Source organism: Microtus ochrogaster, chromosome 15, assembly GCF_000317375.1.
Source record: "Microtus ochrogaster isolate Prairie Vole_2 chromosome 15, MicOch1.0, whole genome shotgun sequence".
Classification (NCBI taxonomy): Eukaryota; Metazoa; Chordata; class Mammalia; order Rodentia; family Cricetidae; genus Microtus; species Microtus ochrogaster.
Window position 1 is genome coordinate 16,442,516 of NC_022017.1, and position 26,357 is coordinate 16,468,872.

Here is a 26,357-nt window from a genome sequence, read left to right on the forward strand (position 1 = left end):
TATACAAACTGCAAGTATAAAATAAAATATATTTTTCATACACTGTCATAGAACTTACTCCCAAGATCCATACCCACATGACTGACTATTGAGTGTCTCTGTTCTCCATGACGGGCTCACTGTGCCCCACTTGAGACTTTGCTTCTTCGGTGGTAGCTCCTATGGCAGGAGACAGCTGTCAATCATCGCCCACTGAGCTGGGGCTCGTCTCTGTACACTCAAAGCTACCATCGACTTCTCCTCTTTCTAATCCCCAATACTTAACCAACCACCAATTCCTCCCCCACATGGCTCCTTCTTATTCTGAGATGACACTTCAGGTCTACTTGTTTACAAAACCAATTCCAGCTCACCTAGCACATCACCACAGTGTCCTGACAGGGCCCACATCCCAGTTAATTCTCCCTGCCTTCTTCACTGCACTGAAATGACATTATCCTGACTTTGTCTTTCAAAGTTATATTCTCATAACCACAGCCAGCATCTGCTGCAGGAAACAATAGGCCTTATAACAAAATTCTAATTAACACATAATTAACAATAATAATAAACAATGAAGCCAGAGCTGAAAGCCAGGCCGGTGGCTTAAAAGGCTCTGTTTCTAATAACTATGTTACATTGTACTCAGTATTTAATAAGTAGTTGTTTTTAAGTAGATTATTTAAAACTTGGCTAATTTTAATTCAGGAATATTAAACTTACAAAGTCATGAGTTGGGTTGCTATGCAGTCATAAATGTTTCCCCAAGAGTTAAATTTATCTGGCAAGAATATAGGTCATTTTTCAAAGTGAATGATTCATATCATATGCTAACAAAGTAATTAGATATCAATAGGTTTCCATGTGTGTCTGTTTGTCCAAATGTGTGCATGCCTGCATGCGTAAATGTATTATTCATCTATGTGTGTAAATGTGTGCATGCATATATATGTGCTTCTGTGTGTGAAAATGTATGTATGTATATAAGTGTACATGTATGTGAACAAATGTCTGGATCTATGTGAATGCATGTGTATACAAAATAATGTGTACCTGTGTGGGCACTATGTGAATACACGTGTGTATATGTGTATATATGTGTGCATAAATGTAATGTATGTGTATAAAAATACGTGCCTGTGTACAGATGCCCATGTGTCTGCATGTACAAATGCGTGTGCATATATGTGGAAGCCAGAGGACAACCTCAAGTGTCATTCTTCATGTGCTGTTTACACTTTATTTTAGTCATTTTATTTTTAGACATGATCTCTCACATTAGCCAGGAGCATTCCAAGCAGGCAAGGCCAGCTGGCCAGAAAGCCCCAGAGCTCTGCCTATCTCTACCTCTTCAGCCTGAGATTACACGTGCGTATTACTTTTGTGACATAGGTTCTAGGACTTGGGTCCTCTTGTTTGTGCAGTGAGCACGTTACCAACTGAGCCATCTTCCCAGCCCCTCAGTTACCTTCTAGTCAAGAAGTAAGGAGCTTATGTCTAACAAAAAAAAATCAGCTGGAGTATTATCTTTGGGTATTTCTATTTTGAATACCAACAAGTAGCCATCTTTACCATGGTACCTGCTAATTTATTGTTAAGGGGAATGATTTACTAGGTGCAGGCATTTTAGTTTGAAAAAAATGGTTTGTTTCTCCTCAATTACAAAGACAGTTTTCAACCAGAGATAGATATTTAATTAAAGAAAGAAGTACACAGTGTATTAAATAATGATACTCACTCCACCATAACATGCAAAATATGAAATATTTTTTCAGTTAAAAATGTTGTCATAGAAACTGGCTAGTTATTTCTATGGGTAAAAGTGCTGACCACCAAGCCTACTAACACGAGTTTGATATCAGACACCCACACACATAAAGATGGAAAGAGAGAACCAAATCTATAAATTGTCATATGACTTTTGCACACAGTATAGCTTGTATACACACACACACACACACACACACACACACACATGCACACTCATGAATAAGTGAGTGTTTTTAAAATAAATATCAAGGTTCATCAGGTTTGATAAAAATTTGAAAGTACTATGTTTTTTCTTATTCAATGTTGAATTATTTCTATATTATTACTAATAGATTGGTACCTAGTCTTTGAAAAACAATTTTTATTAATGAGTAACACAGGACTTCATCATACAGGTTCACTGGGCATTAAGAAGTTCACACTATTTTAGGAAATTATTAAATATGAATATGAAGTCTATTTTATGTGGTTATTAGTTAATGGTCAATATTTTGACCTCAGTAAAAATTAAAGCAAAATTATTCACTTACCTCCATCTTAGCCTCACAAGAGAAAATGATATTATGATATTCAAAGAGGTATCACAGAGTAACAAAATGGTGCTTTTGTAAAAAAGTAAAGAGAAACCTATCGTAATCATATAGGTCATGATATGATGTCTGCAAGGATGCTAGTAACACGTCTTTCTCTCTGATCCTTTCATGATTCTTGGGTATTTTTCTTCACTTTATTTGTTATTTGTTTACTGTATCCCTGCTCTTTTGAGACAGGATCTCTTTCAGAACAGGCTGGGCTCCTTCCTGCTATGGAGCAGAAGATAACCTGGATCCTCCAGCTTTCCATGTTTCGAGTGCTGGAATGCCAGGCACCATCACACCAAAGCCAACGATTTTATTTTATTATATTATATTACATTTTGTTTTTGTTTTTGAGAAAGGGTTTCTCTATAGGGTTTGAGCCTGTCCTGGACCTAGCTCTTGTAGACCAGGCTGACCACAAACTCACAGGGATTAATCTGCCTCTGCCTCCCAAGTGCTGGGATTAAAGGCATGTACCACCACTGCCCGACCAAAATATTTTATTTTTGTTATCACATTAATAGCATGAATTAAAAATCAATAATAGTTGATTTCCTATGTAGTGATATTTATATGTATTTTAATGAATAAATCTTGCCTGAAGATCAGAATGCAAAGCTAAGCCACTAGAGGCCAGGGATTGGTGGTACACACTGTTAATCCCAGGATGCCAGACACAGAGGCAGATAGATCTCTGTGAGTTCAAGGCTACCCTGGGCTACACAAGAACAGTCCAGAAACAGATCCAGATTGTGGTGACTCACACCTTTATTTCCAGTGTTTGAGAGTCACAGACCTTTAATTTCAGCACAGGGAGGTGGAGACAGGAGAAATATGGTTGGCAGACAGAGGAATATAAAGGGGAACTCAATGTAGTGTGGAGTCTGAGTATTTTTGGAGACAGGAACTCATCCCTCCAGGCTGAAGATTTGGTAGAGGTAAAAGGTCTCTCTGGTGGTTTGCTTCTTTGTTTATCTGATCTTCAGGTTGAACCCCAATATCTGTCCCTGGGTTTTTATTATTCATGCTACATCTGGTGTCTAACATTTGGGGTATGAATTAACAAAAAAAAAAAAGCTGTTTGTCTGTGGCTCTGAAACCATTAGCATAGACTGGAGCTACACATGGCCAGAGTCACTGTCCTACCAGTTAGGGTTTTCTTTCTTTAATACTAGAAGGCTCTCCCTGCATCCCCTTCTCAGGCTGCTGACAATCTAGGTAGCTGTCTTGGAATCTAGTCAGGATTTTACTGTTCTACACAGCAGCAATAAATCTCACATCTTCATCATCATCCTCCTCAGCAGATTTGGTAAGATATTTGGAAATTCTTAAAGGGAGAAACTATTTTTTTAAAAAAAGGTTTTTTCCCACATTAAAAAATGGGGAAAAAACATTACAATGGAGGAATTTGGGTCTTTGTATGATCATATGCTAGACACTTTGAAAACAGAATGATTAAATGAGAGGATAATTAATTTATATGGGATTTATCATTTTTATTTTATCACTAAAATGTTGGCTAATCTGAGTGCTAAGATACAAGTTTTAGAAAAACTTAATAAAACAGATCATAGGGATATTCAAATACAGAGAGACGAATCTAATGGAGAACCTTTTTCAGCATTGCATTTTAAGAATAGGGAGGAATATCTTAAGGTTTTCAAACAACAAACTTTAACATAATCAGTAACCTTACAGCAATTGCCAAATGATAGAGGCTCTGTAAGAACTGAATGGATTCCTGTGCCAATCTTATATTTAAAGAGATTCAAGGAAGCAATAGTCTCATATGGCATGCACTGACCTTTTGTGTGAAGCAATGTTAAACTCATGGTCAGTTTGTAATAAAAATTATTTCTAAAGACTGGATAGACTTGGTTAAAGCTGTTTTAGAACCTGGCCCAAAATTACAGTGGAGTACCTGGCTCAGAGAAGAGGCTAAGACTATTGAACAATGGAGTAAGCTAGAAGTATGGAAATCTCCCAAGATCAAATTCTTGAGGGAGGAGATAAGAAGGAAGAAAGAAGACTGACTCATTTACTAAAGTCATACAGGGCCCCCAAAAGCCTTCATTCATTTCATACAAATACAATGTATTCTCCTTGGTAAAAACAAATAAGCCGTGAGTATGGAAAACAGAATGCAAAGATGCTTCTCCTCAAGGCCAAACCAACTGTGCCTCTGGAAAATAAAGACACAGATGACACCATGAACATCATTTTCCTTTTGTTGTCTGCTCTTTTACTTCAGACAAGACAGTGAAAATGGTAGTTGGTAGGCCCTTGAATAAAACTGGAAGTGAAAAAGATATTCTCATTCTTAGATCTTTATTCTTTGTGTTATGAAATGGTCTAGGGAGTGGCTTTGGAAGCCATCTGCAAATATTCCGCTTTGCATCTAGTATTTCCAAACACAGTTGTGATTTAGTCTTTTCCCTGATGTGAGAGCCCAGTGCTGCAGCTGCCTTGTCTTTGCTGGTAGAAATGAAACCATCACCTTCACAGGGAAGTCTACTTGTCACTGAGGCAAGGAAGCAGACAGCCAGACAAGGGCACATGATGACATTCCAGTGGGGATTTGTGAGTTAAGAAAGTAGAATATCTGCACATTTTATAGGCTTGTGCTGTTCATTCTGCCTTGCATGGCCACACTGAAACTCACAACAGTTTCCTTACTAGACCTCCTGCTCCTACATAGAGCTTAAACCAATTCTTTAAATAACTAGAGCAAAATCAAAAGGAAACATCTTTTTCTGAGTGGATGATACAAAGCATGCAAATGCTCTCTTTTATTATTGAGACGACAAGTTTCCCAAATATCAATTTTTTTCTATTTTATCTCCTAAGCCTAAGGAGAAAACCAAATGCCCTTTATTCTAGCTCAGTTCCTTTTCATGACTTGTATGAACACAAAAGAAAATTTCTTTGCTTCCCATATGATTTCCATGTTCAATTCTTTGCATTAGATTTTGCTTAAAAAAAATCAAGATACTATGGTTAAGATAATCTAACCACACCAAAATGTATAAAATAGAAAAGCATCTTAAAGTGGAATGTTTCTTCCATTGTTTGATATTTGGTGTTTGGAATTACAACTTTTGAATTACACTGAAAGACCACACTCAAATATACTACATATTAATAACTTATATGAACAATAAATAAGTTTAAATTTTAATTTGATCTACATATAAGATTGTATTTTAGGTAATAACTGTAACTAAATTATTACTTTAAGTCATTTAACTATGCATTTGATTAATTCATTGGAAGGGTGTCATCACTTATACTAAAATGAAGTCTTTATATAAAAGAGATAGACAGTATATAGATTTGAGCAAAAACTTTCAAGGAAAATGATATTAAGATGATTTAGGAAGAATCAGATATGCATTCCTCTGAAAGAATTGTAATTATAAATACCTCTGGTGGGGCTAAGGAGGTGGCTGAGATGTAAAATGTTTGCTGCACAAACAAAAACATCTGAATTCAATACGCAGCACCTACATAAAAGCAGGACATAGAGATGCATGTCTGTAGTTCCAGCTATGGGGAGGCAAGAGCCCTAGGATTTGCTGACCAGCTAAACTGTCGAGCTGTGGGTTCAGTAAAGTTTCCTGTATGGAAGAATACAATTGGAAGAGAAAGGGTTCAGATAGAGGGCTTTTGGGGGACAGACTGGAACCTAGATTCCATCAAACATTATGCATACAAATAACATTTTCAAATAAAAGAATTCTTAAAAAGAAATAGATGAAGAACTATTGACTAAAGTCCCCAGTATTACCTCGAGCCTCCAGAAGCACACATATGTACACACAACACTCACACGCCTATCCTCCCCCATGAGCTCACACACGAAACCAAACCAAAATAATACAAAGAAAGAATAGCTAATGACAAGAATAACAGGAACTTTAGATCTCTATATGCAGGAGAACTCTGAAACACTTGGCCCTGAAATCACCGAATCAGCGCACTCTGTATATACATAGTAAATGAAGATTGTTTTAAGAGAGGCAGTACACTAATATCTTTGATATCAGAGTCTGTCTCCTTTCAAACTGTTACTCTTCAAACTACTATAGAGAATTATAGGATGTAGAAAGATCCCCATAATCTCAAATTCTTATGTAGTAAAATAGCTGAAGAAGATGATTACTTGAAAAGAAGCACATCAGTTCTCTTAGACATGGTCATTGATAATGACTAATGGCCTTGAGACCACCTGTGACAACTGCACCCACTATTCAAGGTTATCAGGATGAAATGAGCAACTGTACAGACTACCAAGTCAGTCCATGGTGCTGCATGGGGGCTGAACACCCTCAGTAAGTGTTTGCTACATTGTTATATAATACTCAAACAAGTTATATAAGGAGCTTACATAAAAAGCACCATAAACACAAGCCATGCTTGACCCATGGAGAAGCAGTGTAAACAAGCAGCTACAGACTCATATTCTTCTTACTTATTAATAAACCCACTTGTTTACCTGCTGAGAATTGAGTCCAAATCCCACATATCACTAGCAATACTTAACAATAGTGCTACATTGCAAAGAATTACATGGAGTGTTTATTTTCTCCCAGTACATAATTACCATTATTTTTGTAGCATTTTGTAGCACTGTCCAATGTGAAGATGTATTTCTGTCAAGCATATTTTTAAAAAGTAAAATGAAACTAACATCTAGCTCCTCCACCTGCCTCAGCTTCTCTAGCCAGCCACGAGGAGAATTCCCTGCAGGTAAGCTGATCCATTACCCTCAGCCTGACCATCAGACCCTGCAAGCTACAAGTCCCACCATGCTCCCAAACCCTACTATCTCTCTGCAACCTCGGTGGAACACTGAAGCATAGCCTGGCACTACACAGTGAGGGCCAAGAGGTGAGAGACCAGCTACCTGGTGGGACAATCTACTCTCTAGGCCCTCCATACTAGGGTAAAACCCTGGGCCCCTCCCCCTCCTGCCTTGGCTTGTCTAGCTAACCAGCAAGAGAGCTCCTGCAGGTAGGCTGCTCCAAAACCCCTGAGACACAGTTACAGTACAGAGAAGACCCAGAAACAGTTCCCAATATACAGACAACCATCACAAGGATTGGACTAAGATGCAAAGACACTACTGGTATCAACTGAAGGAAGAGATGGGTATAGGTGCCAATGCAAGAATTCATTCAACAACATAAAAAGCAACATGGTAACACCAGAACTTAGTGGTCATACAACAGGCAGACTTGATCATCCTAACCCAGAAAACGCAAAAGAAAACAATTTTAAATGTAACTTTATGAAGATCTTTAAAGAGGAAATGAAAAACTCCCATAAAGAAATGGAGGAAAAGGGGCGGTGGTGGCGCACGCCTTTAATCCCAGCACTCGGGAGGCAGAGGCAGGCGGATCTCTGTGAGTTCGAGACCAGCCTGGTCTACAAGAGCTAGTTCCAGGACAGGCTCCAAAACCACAGAGAAACCCTGTCTCAAAAAACCAAAAAAAAAAAAAAAAAACAAATGGAGGAAAACACAAACAGAAATTGGAAGAAATTAATAAATCTCCCAAAGAAACTCAATAAAACCAATCAAGGAAAAACAATCAAACAAGTGAAGCAAACAGTTCAAGACTTGAAGTCTGAAATAGAGGCAATAAAGAAAACATAAACCAAGGGAATTTTGGTTATGGAAAATCTGGGTAAATTAACAGGAACTATAGAGGCATGCAAACAGAATACAGGAAATGGAAGAGAGAATCTCAGGGGTTGAAGATACTATAGAGAAAATAGATTAACTGGTCAAAGAAAACATTAAATCCAACAAATTCTTAATACAAAACATCCAGGAAATCTGGGATATCATGAAAAGACCAAATTTAAGAATAATAGGGATAGAAAAAGGAGAAGAATTTCAGCTCAAAGACACAGAAAATATAGTCAACAAAATCATTGAAGAAAACTTTCCCAACCTAAAGAAGAATATCCCAATGAACGTACAATAAGCTTAAAGAACATCAAATAGAGTGGGTCAGAAAAAAAATTGTTGCATCATAACAATCATAATGCAAAACATACAGAATAAAGAAAGAATATTAAGAGCTGCAAAAGAACATATAAAGATAGTACTATCAGAATTACACCTGACTTCTCAATGGAAACCATGAAAGCCAGGACCTGGACAGATGTGATGTCAACACTAAGAGAGCACAGATGAAAGTTAAGACTACTATACTCAGCAAAGCTTTCAATCACCATCCATGGAGAAAACAAGATATTCCATTACAAAACCAAATTTAAATAATACCTATCCACAAATGCAGCAGCCAAAGCATAGTCAAATCAAAATGAAGGCCAGTTCCCTCCCACTCCCTCCCTCCCATTCTTTTTACCCACCCTCTTTCACCCCCCATTCACTCCTCAGAGAGGGTAAGGCACATTGTTTTGAGGAAAGTCCAAGGCCTCCTTACTATATCTAGGCTGAGCAAGGTATCCATCCAAAGAGAATAGGTTTTCAAAAAACCAGTATAAGCTGTCTATGATGTTTTTTACAAATGAGCTCATGAACAATAAACTCAATAAATCTGTAAGAGAGGATAATGACTTAAGTGCGGGCCCAGAGCTTTCCTAATAGAATTCTGTACAGTTAATGAAAAGCACACCCAACTCAAGTGCTTTAGTGAGTGGGGCAAAATAAATAATACAGAAACAAATAAATAACTGAGGCAATTTCCTACCAGAATAGGATGATCCTGACATTGCCTTTCTTCCAGAAGGCTCTCGCCGATTTCCCCCAATCAGGGTAGGGCTTGTCCTGAAGCATCATATCGGTGACCTGGAAAAGGGAGGAGCTGGCTCAGCACTTGAGGAAATCTCAAATTCAGATTTCAATGCAAGCATAAAATTTAAATATACTGAGAACAGAATATGCACATATTTAACCTCAGAGCACACAAGAAGAAACAAATTAGAGGCATATGCTTCATTCGACTCAAACATAAGAGTGCATTTGACCTTCCATGCTGGATGCGTGTGTTTGCAGTTACTCAGCGTGTGACGTACTGATGCTGTTAATTAAGATTATACAGGGTTCTTTCAGTTGAACTATGTTTCATTAAAACAATTAGCAAATACTATCTGTCTGCATTTTACACAGGTATACAGTGCTCTTCAATCACATGGCCCCCTCCCTTCTCACTTGAATACCACCTTTAATAGGATGATACCTTTGATTAGTAATGTCTCCTTAGTGTGTCTAAATCATGAGTAAAAACAGAACCTTGAAATCCCAAATCCAAATGATTTTGCCTAAAACCTAATTCAATTTTTTTCTCTTCCTTTTCCATTCCGCTGCCCATGGCTTTTCCGACTCACACTCACCCCTGAAGTAAATAAATAGGAGATGAGCAAAAGGACATGGCGGCACTTCCCTCAGATTACAAGGCGTGTATTCTCATGAGCCAGCGCCCTCCCACCTACAACTCTGCGTCTTCCCCAAGCACCCTTCCTCTTCCTGCCCCCTCTCCTGAGGCCCAGGCACAGCTGTGCTGCCTCATGCAGCCCCCAGCGTTGGCGCTAGTGCAGAGGGCTCACACTCACTGACTTACCTTCTCACACCACACCACATTTCTGTTCCCATTTTCACACTTCTCCTTTCTTTCTATCAGCCTTCAATATCCCTTACCTTTGCGTCCTTTCTAATGTCTAACAATCACCACAGAGCAGTTCAAAATGCTTATACAAAAAAAAATGACAAAATGAATTAGTAAATACATGGGTTTTATTTATTTGTTTGTTTTTATTTTTTATTTTTTTGAGACAGAGTTTTTCTGTGTAACAGCCCTAGCTATCGTGGAGTTAGCTTTTGTAGACCAGGCTGGTCTTGAACTCACAGAGATCCACCTGCCTCCACCTACCAAGTACTGGGATTAAAGGCATGCGCCACCACAACCTGGCAAAACGTGTTTATTTTTAAAGGTCCATTGACAAAGTTAGTTGCTCATTAGCCATATTAACGCTTTCTGCAAATGTTCAATGTGGCATTAATAGCACACTATATGAACATTTAAAAAGCCTACAGCTGTGGATAATGCTTTTCCTGGAAAGGAAAATATGGTTTTATATGCACACATACATATGGATATGAAACCTCTTCTTTTCCAGAATTTTTATTTTCCATAAGACAGACATCATTCTACTAGTTTTGATTTTAGCTGATAATGCTGAAATTCAAACACACAGTGTCTTAGTCAAGATTACTCCTGCTGTGATGAAACATCATGACGAAAGCAGCTTTGGGAGGGAAGGATTCGTTTGGCTTACTCTTCCATATCACTGCTCATCATCAAAGGAAGTCAAGACAGGAACTCAAGCAGAGCAGGAATCTGGAGGCAGGAGCTGTTGCAGCGGCAACGGAGGGGTGCTGCTCATTGGCTTGCTCCACATGGTTTGCTCAGTCTGCTTTTTTATAGAACCAGGACCAGCAGCCCAGGGATGGCAATGCCCAAAATAAGCTGGGCCCTCCCCCACCAATCACCAATCAGAAAAAATCCTACAATCTTGTCTACAGTGCCATCTGATGGAGGCATCTTCTCAATTGAGATTCCATCCTCTCAGATGACTTCAGCTTGTGTCAAATGTACATATTCCTAGCCAGTACACACAATGTAGATTCAAAATTAAGAGATTCGATATGGAATGGAGAATAATGCATTGTGTAAAGAAGTTGAATTACCCACTAAGAAATACTCCTGTGCTATCTGTTTACTTTATTTGTGTTTTTATGTGTGTGCAGCATGTATGCAGCTGAGTGTGCATGTGTGCAGTGTTTGTCCAGGTGTGCAGGTGTGTGCAGGCTTGCAGGTACGTGTGTGTGTGTGTGTGCGTGTGTGTGTGTGTAGGTGTCTGTGTGTCACAGAGGACAAAAAGGCAACAGATTCACTAAAGTGAGAGTTACAGGCACTTGTGAGCCACTCAACACCAGTGTTGGAGATATCTGGAAGAACAACAGCCAGTGCTCTTAACCACCAGCCCATCTCTCCAGTCCTTGCTGCTTTTGAAAGGGAGCCAATACCCTGAATATTTTATCATCTGCTTGGTTTTGTTCTGATCCTTCACAAATACAAATTTTTATTTTTTCACTAACAGTGATGACCAAGATTATTTCTTTCAAAAAAAGATTCAAGGTATTTATTGCCATGCTCAAAGGGTAAAGACAGATAAAAAGTATGCAACGGAAGAATTGTGTTGTCACAAAAAGTAGGCAAAATAAAGGAATTTAAATCCCCTCTATCAGACACACAATCTCAAATGAGAACTTCCTTAAGAAAGAGCTGCGATGACAATTTCAGCCATATCCCTTCATCACTGTTTTGGAGAACAAAACTTGTGTTGAGTATTTATAAAACATCAATGTTTTCTTTCATGTTTGACCAGATTAAAGAAAAACATTTCATTATTTTGTTTCATTCATATGTCTTCTGTTCTTGGAAGAATATACAAGATAATAGGAATTTTCGTGTAATGAAATGATTACTGGCTGTGTTTTATTCAATTTTCATTCTTTTTGCTCCAGAGCAATTTCTGAGAAATACTTATCATATTTCCTAGAGAGCAGTCATCTGCAGCTAGATAGCCAATTATTGTACAGCTTGTTTTACAAAAACCACATCCAAAGACAAAGCATTTTCTCAGTAAAATGATAATATGGGGGCTCAGAAACAATTAGACGTCACACAGCTGGTCTTTTTCACCCCAGTTCCTGCTCTTTATTTTAAGACACATCACCTGATCGATGAGAGGTCACTTACAGCTAAATTGGCAGTTACTGGGACAATCATTAAAGGGATGCATTCAATAAGTAAAAAAATCCAATTACCTCCTACATTAGAGAAATCAGATTTATTTCTGGTGCTGGTCAAGGGCAGTCTTTATTGGGAAAGATGCAGGAAAGGGAGAGTGGAGGGGATGTGGAAAGCATGGTGTGGTGGGAACACAGTACGATGCTGTGTGTGGTGGAACAGGATGCATGAATGAGTGGCACAAATGCAGTGCATGACTGCTGATGTTTCTCTCCCAATCAGACAGTAGAATGTGAAAATGCAGGTCTGATTCTCTAAGCTGTGTGGGTCTCATAACGCTCCTCTTCCCTTTCCTATGAGCCATGTCTCAGCACAGGACACAGAAGCTCACCATTTGGCACTTACACAGAACTTTATCATGTATTGTCTCTCAGGAGAATGTAAATCACTTTAGGACGTGTGTATTGTACAGTCTGGGAGGGGGAAACATACAAAGCATACAAGCAAATGGTTATAGAAACAATCTGTCTTACGTGGACAAAGTGGCGTCTTTGATAAGATGCCCTAGTGATGGCAGAAACATCAATGGTACCATGCACGTACCATGCTTGCTGCAGAACTCAGTGAGGTATAAGACGTTGGGAGTACTTTGCTTACTAATTGTCATGGCTGCTTCATACTTTCCACTTTAATCTCATAGAGAGACAAACGTCAGTGATATGCAACGATAGAGTTGGGTCACGCCCAATGTGTTGATGCACACAACAGTCGCCAGCCTTGGCTCCAATCTGACCTTCTCAATGCTGGACTAGCTCTTGGGTCAAGGCAAAGCCCTTTCTTCCAAAGAAGCTCAATTCCTCATTGACAATCTCTGAGCTTACAAGGTATCCATGGTATAGCTCTTCCCTCCCTCTGCATCTTCACAACCATCTTACTTGTCTTACTTTCTCACTCTTTGAACATTTAACATCTCTATTATCATCATTTAATTACACCATCTTCCCTTAGTCATAAAGAGTGAAAATAAAAGTTATTATTCTGTCCCAAACATCATCTCCATATCGTTATGGTTTAGGAATTTTCTATACTCTGAATTCCTTTCACATTGTCCCACAAGTGAGCGAGCTAAACAAGACTTCACCGTCCTTTATCTCAAGTCTGTCTACTGCTTGCAGTGGCTGAACTACTTAGAGAACTAAGTACTCCTATAAGAGGGATTTCACAAAGACTCAATCAAAACCCTTGCCCACAACCAACCTGTTTACTGTCTTTCTCCCCACATTTTTGTTTTTCTTTGTTTTAGGATATTTTTTGAGGCAGGGTCTCAGTATGCAGCTCTTAGGCTGGCCTGGAATATTAATATGCCCTATAGCCCATATTGGCCTCAAATGCATGATGCTTCCACATCATCCTTCCAGGTATGTTTATTTTCATTAGACTGAAAAGAAAACTGGGCCACAAAATTGTCTTTAGAAATGGGAGGCATCAATTGCTTCACTACTGGGTCATTATTGAGACACACCAGCAAGAAAGAAAAAAAGAAAACTGGTATTACTGTTTTCTTTCCTGCTAAATTATTTGTGTTGCTTATTTGCTCAAATGTTTTCTTTTGTATTTTGAGTGTGAAGGGTTTTTTTTTTAAGGTGTATTAAGAGCTGCTGTGCTCTGTTAGGTCTTTGGGGATCATGTCTGTAACGTCTACTTTCCTTCTGTGCTCTATTCGCTCCTATCCTTTAGGGAAACAACTACAAACATGCTGGTTCTCTGTCTATGGCGTCTTCTCTCTTCAGTTTTCAGTGTTGCTCATTCAACTGTGATCCATACTGTGCATTTGGCAGGGTGTGACTGGGAACTATAGAAATCCACTTTTGTCCTTTGACACCCTATTTTGCTCTATTCCCAGCTCTCTCTATTTTAATCTCCAACCATGTGGGGGAGTGCGTGAGTGTGGGTATGAGTGTCGGGGTGCAGGGGTGTGAAATGAGGGGAAGTCACATCTGTGGTTATGATGATTCTCTTGTGCACATTTCTCTATGTTCTGAGACCTCAGCTCAGGTCATCAGGATTGGATGGAATGTGCTTGACCCACTAAGTTTTCTTGTCAGCCCCAGTCTTTGGTCTTTAACATTGCATTTCTGGGTTTACCACCTATGGCTTGATCTTCCATCTCACCTATCTCTGAAACCTTGGACAGCTACACACACACACACACACACACACACACACACACGGCACATTTTGGATACTGTAATCAACTCTGCAATTTAGAATTATTATCTCTTTCACTTTAAATCATGTTTGCATTGTTTTTTTTTTTTTTCAGTTGACAAAGATTCTACTTCTTTGGAACCTTGACTATAATATATATCGCCCTGTCTTTCACTAGTCATATATTTAAAGATAACTGTAATACACTTCTGTATGCCATATTTGTGGTATTTTTAGGTACCAGCTCTGGGAAGCAGAGTGGGGGTTATAGCAAACTGTGGTCTCTGACATTGTAAGTGTTCAGTATGTGCACCCCTGTGCTGAATGGCTCTGTTTTATTGGCATCTCCACATCCATGGGAGCACAGTATTGCTTCCACAGGGGCCTAACTTAGATCATGTTATGTTGCAAGTCTAACTTGAACTTCTTAGGCTCTAGGGAAATTCTGCACTCTGCAGAACAACACAAATGTGTGTGTGTGTGTGTGTATTGTGTGCCTCCCTAACTTCATCTCATTCACAAGGACACACATACATTATAAGCCTTACTCAGTAACATCTCCAGTTGAGACAAAGAGAGACCCAAGGCCTAAGGTCTAAGCAGAAAGGATTATGGGTATTCACTGAGAAACATTAGCTGAGTACACAATTAAGTAGCTAGAAACCATGGATGGAAGTCTCTCCCATGTACACTGATGCCATGAATGAATTACCACAAGAAATATCTAAAAACTCCTTGGCAAACATCTATTGGTGAACATTAAACCTGGAATGCATGCTCCAGCTTTTCAGAAACATGGCGAGGATTTCACAAGGCATGAATATTAATGTGCTTATTTATTATCTCCAATGATAGCCTATGCTACCTTGGTGATATATTGCACCGTATTGCTGAATCCCTACTGATTTACAATGAGTCCCGAACTGTTTTATTATTAAGTAAAGAAATTGGGCACATCTCAGAATATCGAATCATTTGGAGAAAGACACCTGAATTACTGGGAAACAGAAATAAACATAATCAAAAAAATCCCTTCCTGTGCAAGTTGTGCAGAGTTTCAAAAAATAAATATGATATGGTACAATTTGCTTCCTACCACAGTGAGTTATAATTTGCAATAAATAGGGCAAAGGAGAATGATTACTGGTTCCTGAGTAAGAAGCCACAGACAAAATCTCTGACTCCATCCTTGGGCATGCTGTTTCTCAGTGCTGACTATACTGTGAAACAACAATAGCCCAACAGTACAGGGTTGGGTGTTTATTTTTTCACTGTTGGCTCAAAGAAAGAGTTAGGATAGTGTGCACACCTGATCCGCTTTCCTTACATAGATAATGTATTACACAACACAATGGCTTTGTAACTGTGTATATAAGTGGAGAAATTACAGGAAGAGAAATAACGGATATTTCAGATATCCCATTATAAAAACAATATCCACAAAGAAGCCCTAAATCACAGAAGAGCAAAGTATCTCAGATTGATAACTAATCCCATGTTAAAAGCCTCACCTCTCCACTGTTTTCTATATGTGATGTTCAAAGCATTCTAGTCTAAAGAGTTGTCATAGCCTGGGCTATGAATCCTACCACTCTCTTACTGACCACCTTGCAGTTTGACCGTAGAGTCAGACATTATGCAGGACGGTGACAGTGAAGTATTGCTAAAAAGTTAAAATGAGTACTAATCTGTGTCTTCAGAGTTGATGTGTCATGACGACGCGACAGTGTTTGAAGAAACTCACCACAAGCTTCAAGCTTACCGGACAGAAATCTCAAGGTCCAAATCAGGAGCAGAAGGAGAGGGAGCAGGAGCAAGGAGCTCAGGACCGCGAGGGGTACACCCACACACTGAGACAATGGGGATGTTCTTTCGGGAATTCACCAAGGCCAGCTGGCCTGGGTATGAAAAAGCCTGGGATAAAACCGGACTTGCTGAACATAGCTGACAATGAGGACTACTGAGAACTCAAGAACAATGGCAATGGGTTTTTGATCCTACTGCACATACTGGCTTTGTGGGAGCCTAGGCAGTTTGGATGCTCAGCTTACTAAACCTGGATGGAGGTGGGCGGTCCTTGGACTTCCCACAGGTCAGGGAACCCAGATTGCTCTTTGAGCTGATGAGGGAGAGGGACTTGATTGGGGGAGGGGGAGGGAAATGGGAGGCGGTGGTGGGGAGGAGGCAGAAATCCTTAATAAATAAATAAATTTAAAAAAAAGAAAGCAGGGGCTGGAGAGATGGCTCAGAGGTTAAGAGCATTGCCTGCTCTTCCAAAGGTCCTGAGTTCAATTCCCAGCAACCACATGGTGGCTCACAACCATCTGGAATGAGGTCTGGTGACCTCTTCTGGCCTGCAGGCATACACACAGACAGAATATTGTATACACAATAAAAAAAAAAAAAAGAATGTAAATATCTTAAAAAAAAATAAAAAAAAGAAAGCAGAAAATAATTACCTCAAAGCAGCTGTAATTAGGAACCCAATTCATAAGCATTTGGTACTTAAAACTGAAGCCAATTCTTTTGCTCTCAAATAAGGAAATACAGGTTTTAGGGGAAATCCATACAGAACCTAGTGAAAGTGACTTAAGACGCTGAGTCATTTTCTGTGATTTTGCTAAGACATTGGGTGCATATGCAAGCATTCACAAAGATTGCTTAAAATTATAGGTAAGTATATATTACAGCCAAGAATTAAAATGGAGAGAAAGCCTGTTCTACCACTTACCAAAGAATACGATGCCACAGAACAAACTCCTTCGTCTCCTTTTCCCCAAACTTTCCTGTGTGAACCCAGGACATAACCATTCTGAAGATGCATTTCTCATCCTCACTTCCTTTCTGGTCACTGTGGTTTTGCTCTACACAGCTGTGCTCACAAGCAAAGTGCAATCAAGTGCACTGCTCACTTACAGACAGCACATTCACATTTACGTAAAAGCAATACTAATTCCCCTGCACCTCCTCTTACTCTTCATTCCAGTTCCCCTCAAATTTGGCTGCACTGAACCAAATGGTTACAAACTTGATCTCTCTTCATATCTACGGCTGAATTAAAGTTTCATTTCTATGTGGTTTGGAGTTTTTCTTAAAATCTGAATCTTATAAATATATTTTGAGTTTTATTTGATTTTTGAACAAATAAGTCTTCGATGGTTTTAATCCTCTCTGTAGTGCGCTTCTTTTTATCCTATTAATTTCTGATCACATCATCTTGTTTTCCACTCTTTTTGACTGATTTCCTGCTTCTTTTTCCTGATTTATCTTTCTCTGTATTTCCTTTCATCTTTCTCTTGCCATCGGCACATGCTAGGGGAACCTCCTAAGCTCTAATCCCAGCTCTTCTTTTAAGTTTTAAATATTGGAGGCTTATATCATTAATTTTCAGTGTTTGTTTTCTTTAATAACATAATCATCATTGAATCTATTCTTTATAAGTTTTGAAACTGTGATATCTACAAATTTAAAAAGTTTATGTCTTCGATGTATGTTAACCATCTATAATCCTAAAATGCTTATTTATTTGCAAAGTCTTTATTTTGCTTTGTATAAATCTATCTAAATAAATGGTATTTTAACAGAACTAGTATGGGTGGTGGTATAAAATCTGGTCCCATGGAAGAGGACCTGGGCTCCTAATGATGAAGCCATCACTCCACTCCCTGCTTGTATGTTCTTGGCTTAACATTCAAAGGTCACACATGGCTGTATATTATGTAGCTCTTCTAAGTATATCCCAGAAGTCTTTCTGAGCCTCATTGAGAACTAATATAACGTCTTCCTTTTTACTTTTAAAATTATCAATTCTGATCTTCTCTTTTGTTCTTTGGTCCTGCAGCTTTTCATTCTATTAGTTTTCAAAGAACCAGGTCTTTGTTGCAAGAATTCTTTGTATATGTTCTTTTCATTCCAATTTCACTGATTTCTTCCCTGATATTTATTATTCTATTCCATCTAGTGATTTGGAGTTGGTTTATTCTTGTTTTCCTAGGGCACTGAGAAATGCCATAATTTAATTCCCTTGAATATTTTGATGTAGGTGTTTATAGCTATGAAATCCCCCTTAGATCTGGTTCTTTGTATTCCATAGGTTCTACTATGACCTTGTTGAAATTCCCTCCTAAAGTCTTTGATGACCTAGTCATCATCCCATAGAGTGTTCTGTCTCCATGAGTTTATATATCTTTTATATTTTTAAATACTGATTTCTTTGTTTCACTTATTTATTGTAGTTTCATTTAATTTTAAAAGCAAATTTTTCTTATTTTACAAACCAATCCCAGTTCCCTCTCCCTCCCCTCCTCCCATTCCTCCCACCTTTCACCCATCCCACCCCCATTCACTCCTCAGACAGGGTGAGATTTCCCATGGGGACTCAACAAAGTCTGGCACATAACTTCGAGACAGGACCAAGTTTCTCCACCCTATATCCAGACTGAGAAAGGTATCCATCCAAGAAATGGGTCTCCAAAAAGCCAGTTCAAGCACTAGGGATAAATCCTGGTTCCACTCTCAGTAGCCCCACAGACTGCCCCAACCCTACACAACTGTCATCCACATTCAGAGGGCTTAGTTTGGTCCTATGCAGGTTCCCCGCTATCAATCTAGAGTCATTGAGCTCCATATAGCTCAGTTCAGCTACTCTGTGGGTATCCCTATCATGGTCTTGAACCCTCCACTCATATTATTGCTCCTCCCTCTCTTCAATTGGACTCTGGGAGCTCAGTCTAATTCTATAGCTGTGGATCTCTGCATCTAATTCCATCATTAGCTGGATGAAGGTTCTGTGTTGACAATTAAGGTAGGCATCAATCTAATTACAGGGGAAGGCAAGCTCCGATACCCTCTCTACTATTGCTTAGGGTCTTGGCTGGGGTTATTTTTTGTGGATTCCTGAGAATTTCCCTAGTGTCAGGTTTCTTGTTAGTCCCATCATGGCTCCCTCAATCAAGATATCTCTTTCTATGCTCTTTCTCTCTGTTCTTCCCCATCTCAGTCATCCCGTTCCCTCATGTTCTCTATCATTTTCCCTTCTTCCCGCCCTCTTCCATTTTGCCCTCCACCTCATACTCCCAATTTTCTCAAGAGTTCTTGTCTATTTCTTCTCCCCCCGGGGATCCATGCTAAATATGAATGTCTAATTTAGGGCCATGGAGATCACAAAGAATTAATAAATTACTATTCTTATATTTGCTAGACTCACTTTGTGTACTGAAATGGTGTATTTTAAAGAGTGTTCCATTGGGGTGGCCAAGAAGGATGTGTATTATGTAGTTTGGGGGTATAACAATCTATAGATGCCTGGTGAATCCAATTCATTATATCATATAATCTATTTTGGTGTGTGGGTTGGGGTCTGAATGACCTTTCTATTGGTAAGAATGGGCCATTGAAATCGCCAACTACTACTATGCAGTGCTGAGATAAACCTGCCTCTTTGTGTCCTAAAATGTTTCTCCCCAGCATGGGAACAGAGCCTAGAGTGTTGCCCTGATAGGCAAGTATTTTACAACTCAGTTGTATCTCATGTCTCCAGTTCATCGGTACATTGAAGCTCAAAAATGAAAAGTCAAGGAGCTACTATGACTCTGGTACCCAAACCTGGCAAAGCTACATCAGAAACAAAAGAAAGCTATAGCCCAACATCTCTGATAAATGTGGGTGCAAAAATTCGCAATAAAATGCTGGCATACCCAATTCACAATAACCAAGTTGTCTTCATTCTAGAGATGCAGAGATGGGCCAACAAATAAAGTTAGTAAATGTCATATGTCACATAGATAGTCTCTACCACAGAAACCGGGGATTAGACTGCTAAAGCTGAAAAGGTCTTTGATAAAGTCTAACATTCCTTATGATAAAAATCCTGAACTAACTTAAAAGAAGCTCATCTCAGCAAAATAAAGAAAATATACAACAACTCTATAGCCAACATTATATTAAACAGGAAAAAAATGTAGAGCAGTTCCACAAAATCAGGAAGGAGACAACCTTTCTGCCACTCTTACCCAATGTAAAGTGGACTTCAGCGCTGGAACAATAAGTCAAGAAAAGAAACACAAAGGATACAAAGACTAGAAATATGTTTCAGCAGGTAGAGTGCCTACCTAGCATGCACCAAGTCCTGGGTTCAGTTTCCAGTAAATCATAATACAGATACAATGTCACATGCATGACTGGAATCCCCACACTTGGAAGGTAAAAGCTGGAAAGTCAGAAGTTACATTATGCATCCTTGGCTACATAATAAACTTTAGGCAAGCATGTGTTATATGATATTCTGTATCAACAAACATACTAAAACAAAGACAAAGTATGAAAGGAGAGAAATTTAAGCAAGAAATGAAGAAGACACAAAATATCCAAATAAATCCTTAGAGAATGAAAAACCAATGGAGGCATCATAATGTCTGACTTCTAATTATACAACAGAGCCAGAGTGACTAAAATAGCATGGTACTGGTGAAAAAACAGACACATAGATGAATGTAATAGAATAAAGGACCCAAAATAAACCCATGCAGCTACAGTCACCTAATTTTTGACAAAGATGCCAAAACTGTGCATGACAGCCTCATCAACAAATACTGTGTGGAAACTGATATAAACATAAAAGTAAAAACATAAATAAAAACTGGTATCAATAAAACCTTGTATAAAATACATACAGGAATAAAATCATATTCTTATCTCTCACCCTAAACACAATTCAAAATAGACCCTAATGTAAGACCTGAAACTCTGAAACTATTATAGGAAAATGAAAAGAAAAACGTTTCAATATTTGAGCACAGACAAGGACTCTCTGAAGAGGATTCCAGAAGTTCAGGAAATTAAACTAGGTACTGACAAATTGAACTCTGTGAAATTAAGAACTTCTGCATAGAAAAGGAAATGATTCACTGAGTTAACTGACAACCTACAGAATGGGAAAGTATCTTTGTAGCTATATCTGACAAAGGATTAATAGTTGGAAAATATTTTTAAAAATGGCCTCAAGGGACTAAAGACAAGCAATCCAAACAATCCAGTACATGGATTATGAAATAAACCCATGATTCTCAGTAGACACAGAACAAATGGCCAATGGTCTTTTGGGAAATGTTGAACAATATTATTTACCAGGGAAGTCCAAATTAAATGAACTTTCAACACCATCTCTCCCCAGTCTGAATCATTATTACTAAGAAATCAGATAACAAATTGGGCACTTTGTGGGAGAAAGGAAGCTCTTACACAAAGCTAATATATGTAAATATATTATGGTGGATCCTCAAACAAAAAAACCCAATACTAGGAACACCATCACTCTTGGGTACATATCTGAAAAATTTTAGCTCAACACACTGCAGAGAAACATGCAACTCTTTTGCAACATTAAGTTTTCATTGGATGACTGAATAGGAACAATGTGGTATAATCACATAATGGGGTTTATTCAGGCATAAAACCACCAATAACCTTATGCGGACTTAAGGCCACACAATGGAATCATATCCGACACTGCTTGAGTGACCAAGAGCTACAGACTACACAGCACAGGGACCTACAGAAAACCGCATACTACTGGTCTTTAAAAAATAGTGATAAAATGACTCCTAATGATATTCTGCTATGCACATTGATCAGTGTCCTGTTCAGCCATCATCAGAGAAGCTTCCTCCTCCCATAGATGGGAACAAATAAGCAGAACAGGCAAACAAACAAACGAAAAAAAAAAAACCTATGAGCAGGTAAGAAGCACTGAAAGATGAAGACAAAGCAAGAAATCCATTGCCAAGTCTCCAGTGCCGGCCCTCACGTGCTGGGCGGAGCCTAAAGGTTCTGTACTATGGAGTCTATGACCAACATTTTCCAATTTTCCATTTACATGGAATATATTTAAGCATTGCAAGTGATTGACATTTTTCTTTCATTCTCAGGGAGTTGGAAAGCAAAACGCTTATTTTACTTTTTGTTTCAGGCACAGCATTCTGTCATCTATTATTAATTAAATTTGTTCAGTGACAATTTCATATATGGATATAATATATTCTATCCCTTTTCACCCATTCCTTATCTGACCTCGCTCTGACCTGAGGGCTCCTCCCTAAATAAATGTCCCTTTCCCATGTCCTTTTTTTGTACAGTACAGTATGTTAATAAATTCCATGCTGATAATAATCCAAGTTTAAGGTAAATACCTTTAGTTCCCAGAGTATTCTTCTACTGTAAGGAAGAAATGTGACATTTGTTTAGTGTCTCTAGGTAATCAAACCCATTCCCATGGATCTTTACATATTCTCCCTTTGGAAGTATGAATGTATACATTCTAAAATGCTTATTACAAATTAACTATATGGTACAGTACTCTTCTAGATGTTTGAGCTATATCACTGAAAACATAAAAACTTCCAGTGAGTATTTCTATATAGACATAAATCTTTAATGATAGACAAGGTAAGTTATATGGTAATACAGCAGCAGGTGGTCCTACTTCTAAGCCATGAGCATGGCTTAGAATGGAGCGGTCCTACAGACAGGGGTTGCTGGGGCTTGTTTGGGGTGGTGAGCACAGGAGTCACTCAGAAGATGATGGCTCAGCAAAAGAGAGCAGATTTGGGGATGCTGTGCAGGAAATTCAGAGGAGCAGAATCAAGGACACCCACACAAGAGTCTATTGGTCTTCTCTCTGCATCACTTCTGCAGACAAAGGCAAGAACTGACCGATCTGCCACCTGCCTCTCTAGCTGTCCAGACAGGCATCATTTCTGCTGATTTGCTCTAGAACCCGCAAGAGTCTGACGATACTCTCCAGTTCTATCTCTATCAATGTCAGGGCCTTAAAACAGGCAAGCATTTAAAAGTACAAAAAAACCAAAGACCAACACCAGAAAATAATAAGGGTGGGGGAGAGGAGTGTTTATTGAGAGTGACGTAAGCAGAAATCCAAAATTAAAACCACTTATTGGACATTCAAGTGGAGATGAGCAAAAGTTAGTGACAGAAAAACAGAGGTCTAAATGAAGCCCGACTTAGGAATAAATAATTTCGGATACTTTGAGGTAAGCATCTCACGGGTCTGTGTATGGATTGGAAGGTCTGCTGTTTGCCTTCCTCTCTCACTGAGGTGTATCCGGGCACTGACAGGATTTCCTAACCTATCCTTACATATATTTCAGAAGAAACTCTACATACATCTTGTCCCATATAACAGGTTAGATTCCCTTAGTCCTTTCTTAAATTTACCTGAAGAGGATTTAATTTCATCAACTGCATCACGAAATAGAAAGCCAGCCACATTGATTCTTCCTTGGAGGTAGTGGCTAGACAGATCAATGGTAAATAAATTACTGAGGGCTCCCTGAGTCTGTTAGGATGCTAGGGAGGGTCTCATAGCTCGATATGTGTGTACTGCCCCTGCCCCTCCATGAAGCAGGCACCTAAGAAAACAAACGCTGATGGCCAATCGATCTCCAATATGAGAACACAGTGTTCTGCCTGCAAAGGGCCTGCTTCTGTTTGGTTTGGTTATACTTAAGAGCTCACGGTGCAAAACAATTGTGCATACTCATTGTGTCTATAAATTCCTCAGGTTTAAAGATCTCCTCCTAGTCATTTGAATTCATCCACACTTTCTTTGTGTACACTATTAATCCAAAAACCATTACTAAGTGTCAAGCATTAAAAATATATGCATTCCCCCATTTTTCACATCACTCACAGGAAGTAAGGCCTGCTTAGACCTAGGCAATTCCTGTCTGTTGCTAGATTTTCTTTTACTCTAGCCCCACGTTGGAATGCCAAAATGTTGTTGCTGTTGTTTATTCTTCTTGCTCTTTTGGATTTGGGGGACCCACCCCCAGCTCCCAAATAAATCACACATAGAGTCTTGATCTTTCTTATAAATGCTAGGCCTTAGCTTGTCTTGTTTCTAAGCAGCTTTTCTTAACTAAAAGTATCCTGTCTATCTTTTGCCTCTGCAGTTTTATCTTTCTCTATTTCTGTCTACTGTTCTTTACTTTCTACTCCTTATCTGACTGTGTGGTTGAGTGGCTGGACCCTGGCATCCTCTTCTCCTTTCTCTGTCTTGCTCGCCTTCCTTCTTTCCTCCCAGATTTCTCCTCCTGTTTATTCTCGCTGCCTGCCAGCCCCACTTATCCTTTCTCCTGCCTTGTTATTCGCCATTCTGCTCTTTATTAGACCATCAGGTGTTGTAGACAGGCAAAGAATCACAGCTTCACAGAGTCAAACAAATGCAACCTAAAAGAATGTGACACATCTTTGCATCATAATGTTGCATGGCATAAAGAAATATAACACATCTTAAAATAATATTCTACAGCAACTGTCCACCAGGGGACCACTACCCAGTAGTCTGTCATGCACTGAAAGTTTAATGCACACCAAATGTAAGGATACTTGAGGAACCTCATTGGTGTGGGAGGTCCTTCTGTCTATGTGTTACTTGTATTGGTTAATGAATAAAGAACTGTCCTGACCCTATGGCAGGGAAGAACAGAACTAGGCTGGGAAAGCTAGGCTGTATGCTGCGAGAAAAAAGGAAGACTCATAGAGCCGTTGCCAGAGTCAAACATGCCAAAATTTTGCCGGTAAGCCACTACCACGTGGCCATACACAGATTAATAGAAATGGTTTAAATTAATATGAGTTAGCCAATAAGACTAACTAGAGCTAATGGGACAAGCAGTGATTTAAATAATACAGTTTCTGTGTGATTATTACGGGGCTAAGTGGCCAGGACCCAACAAGCAGCTCACTCCCCACAACACCTCATCACCCTTTTAATAACACCATTATTTCCTACCTTAAATACAAATTCATAATTTTCTCCCTTCTTATTTTCTTTCACAATAAAGCTGTAAGTTAAAACCACTGAGCCAGCATTTCTATCAGACATGTTAGAATTCGTTTTAGAGGAAATAAACACAACAATAAATTTGCCACTCAAAATTATTTGAAACTGAGCAGGGTGCTCAATATCACTAAATTATTATGCATAGCTCCTTATAACACTAGGCTATTGTGATAGCAAATCATTCTCATTTTTGCCTACCACATTCCACAGGAAGGCTGGCTGGGTGTTATGTAGTACATGGAGCTATTTGGAAGGAAGCTATGCACACACACACACACACACACACACACACACACACACACACCCCTCCCTGTCTTCCTCTTCCCCTGTGCACTTTACAGTTCAGAAAGAATTCGCAAGGTTGTAGGATAACAGTTACTCCTTTACCATCCTTGGTTTGCCATCGCTAGTCTCAGGAGGAATAGGGACTATTCTGATTGCTTTCATGAAGGTGTAAGCTTCCCTGGGAAGACAAGTCAATGGGAGCCCAACCACTCCGCTGTCACCACTGGTAGCAGATCTCCCCAGGGCCACGGCAAGAGCACATGCCAAAATGCTAACCATACTGCATTATCTAGACTCCCAAAGGCCCATTCCCTGGAAGTGGAGTTTTGTCAGAGAATCTAGTCAAATTGTCTGCCAATCACGCTGCTGCATCCTACTTGTTAACATTGTCAGGCATTCATATTGGATGTATATTACATGCTGAGTCAGATTGCTGCAGAGCATTTGGGTGGCCTACTTAGAAAGCATTGCCTTATATTCCATTAGGTGGTAGAGAGCATGTGAACATGACATTAACAATAACACTGAAAATGTAGGAAGATTTGTATACAAGTATATGTAAATACTCCAACTGTGTGTGTGTGTGTGAGTGATATTAGATGAGTATGAGTTTGAACAAGAAATTATGCACAGACCTTTTATAACTTTAGATATAACTACAGTTATTTTTTACTGTGTGTCATGTCAAAAATAAGTACATTAAACAGTAAACAACCCAAGTCTGTGATTTCATTCAGAAGGAAGCCCCTCCTTTATCAAAGATGAGGTGTTCATAGGTTTGTGGGTTAAAATTCGGGTCTTCTATACGATTCCATTGGTCGACTTCTCTGTTTTTATGCCAGTACCACACTGTTTTCATCACAGTAGCTCTGTAATAGAGTTTGAAGTCAG

General features: G+C 39.0%; 1 protein-coding gene across 1 annotated transcript in view; it reads right to left on the bottom strand.

The window, feature by feature from the left end:
* Window positions 1-26,357, bottom strand: part of Tmem117 (transmembrane protein 117) — a 385,423-nt gene that overhangs the window by 90,835 nt on the left and 268,231 nt on the right. Inside the window, exon 5 of the mRNA XM_026782689.1 lies at window positions 9,050-9,147. Within this exon, the coding sequence (XP_026638490.1) occupies window positions 9,050-9,147 (98 nt within the window). The remainder of the gene's footprint in view (window positions 1-9,049; window positions 9,148-26,357) is intronic.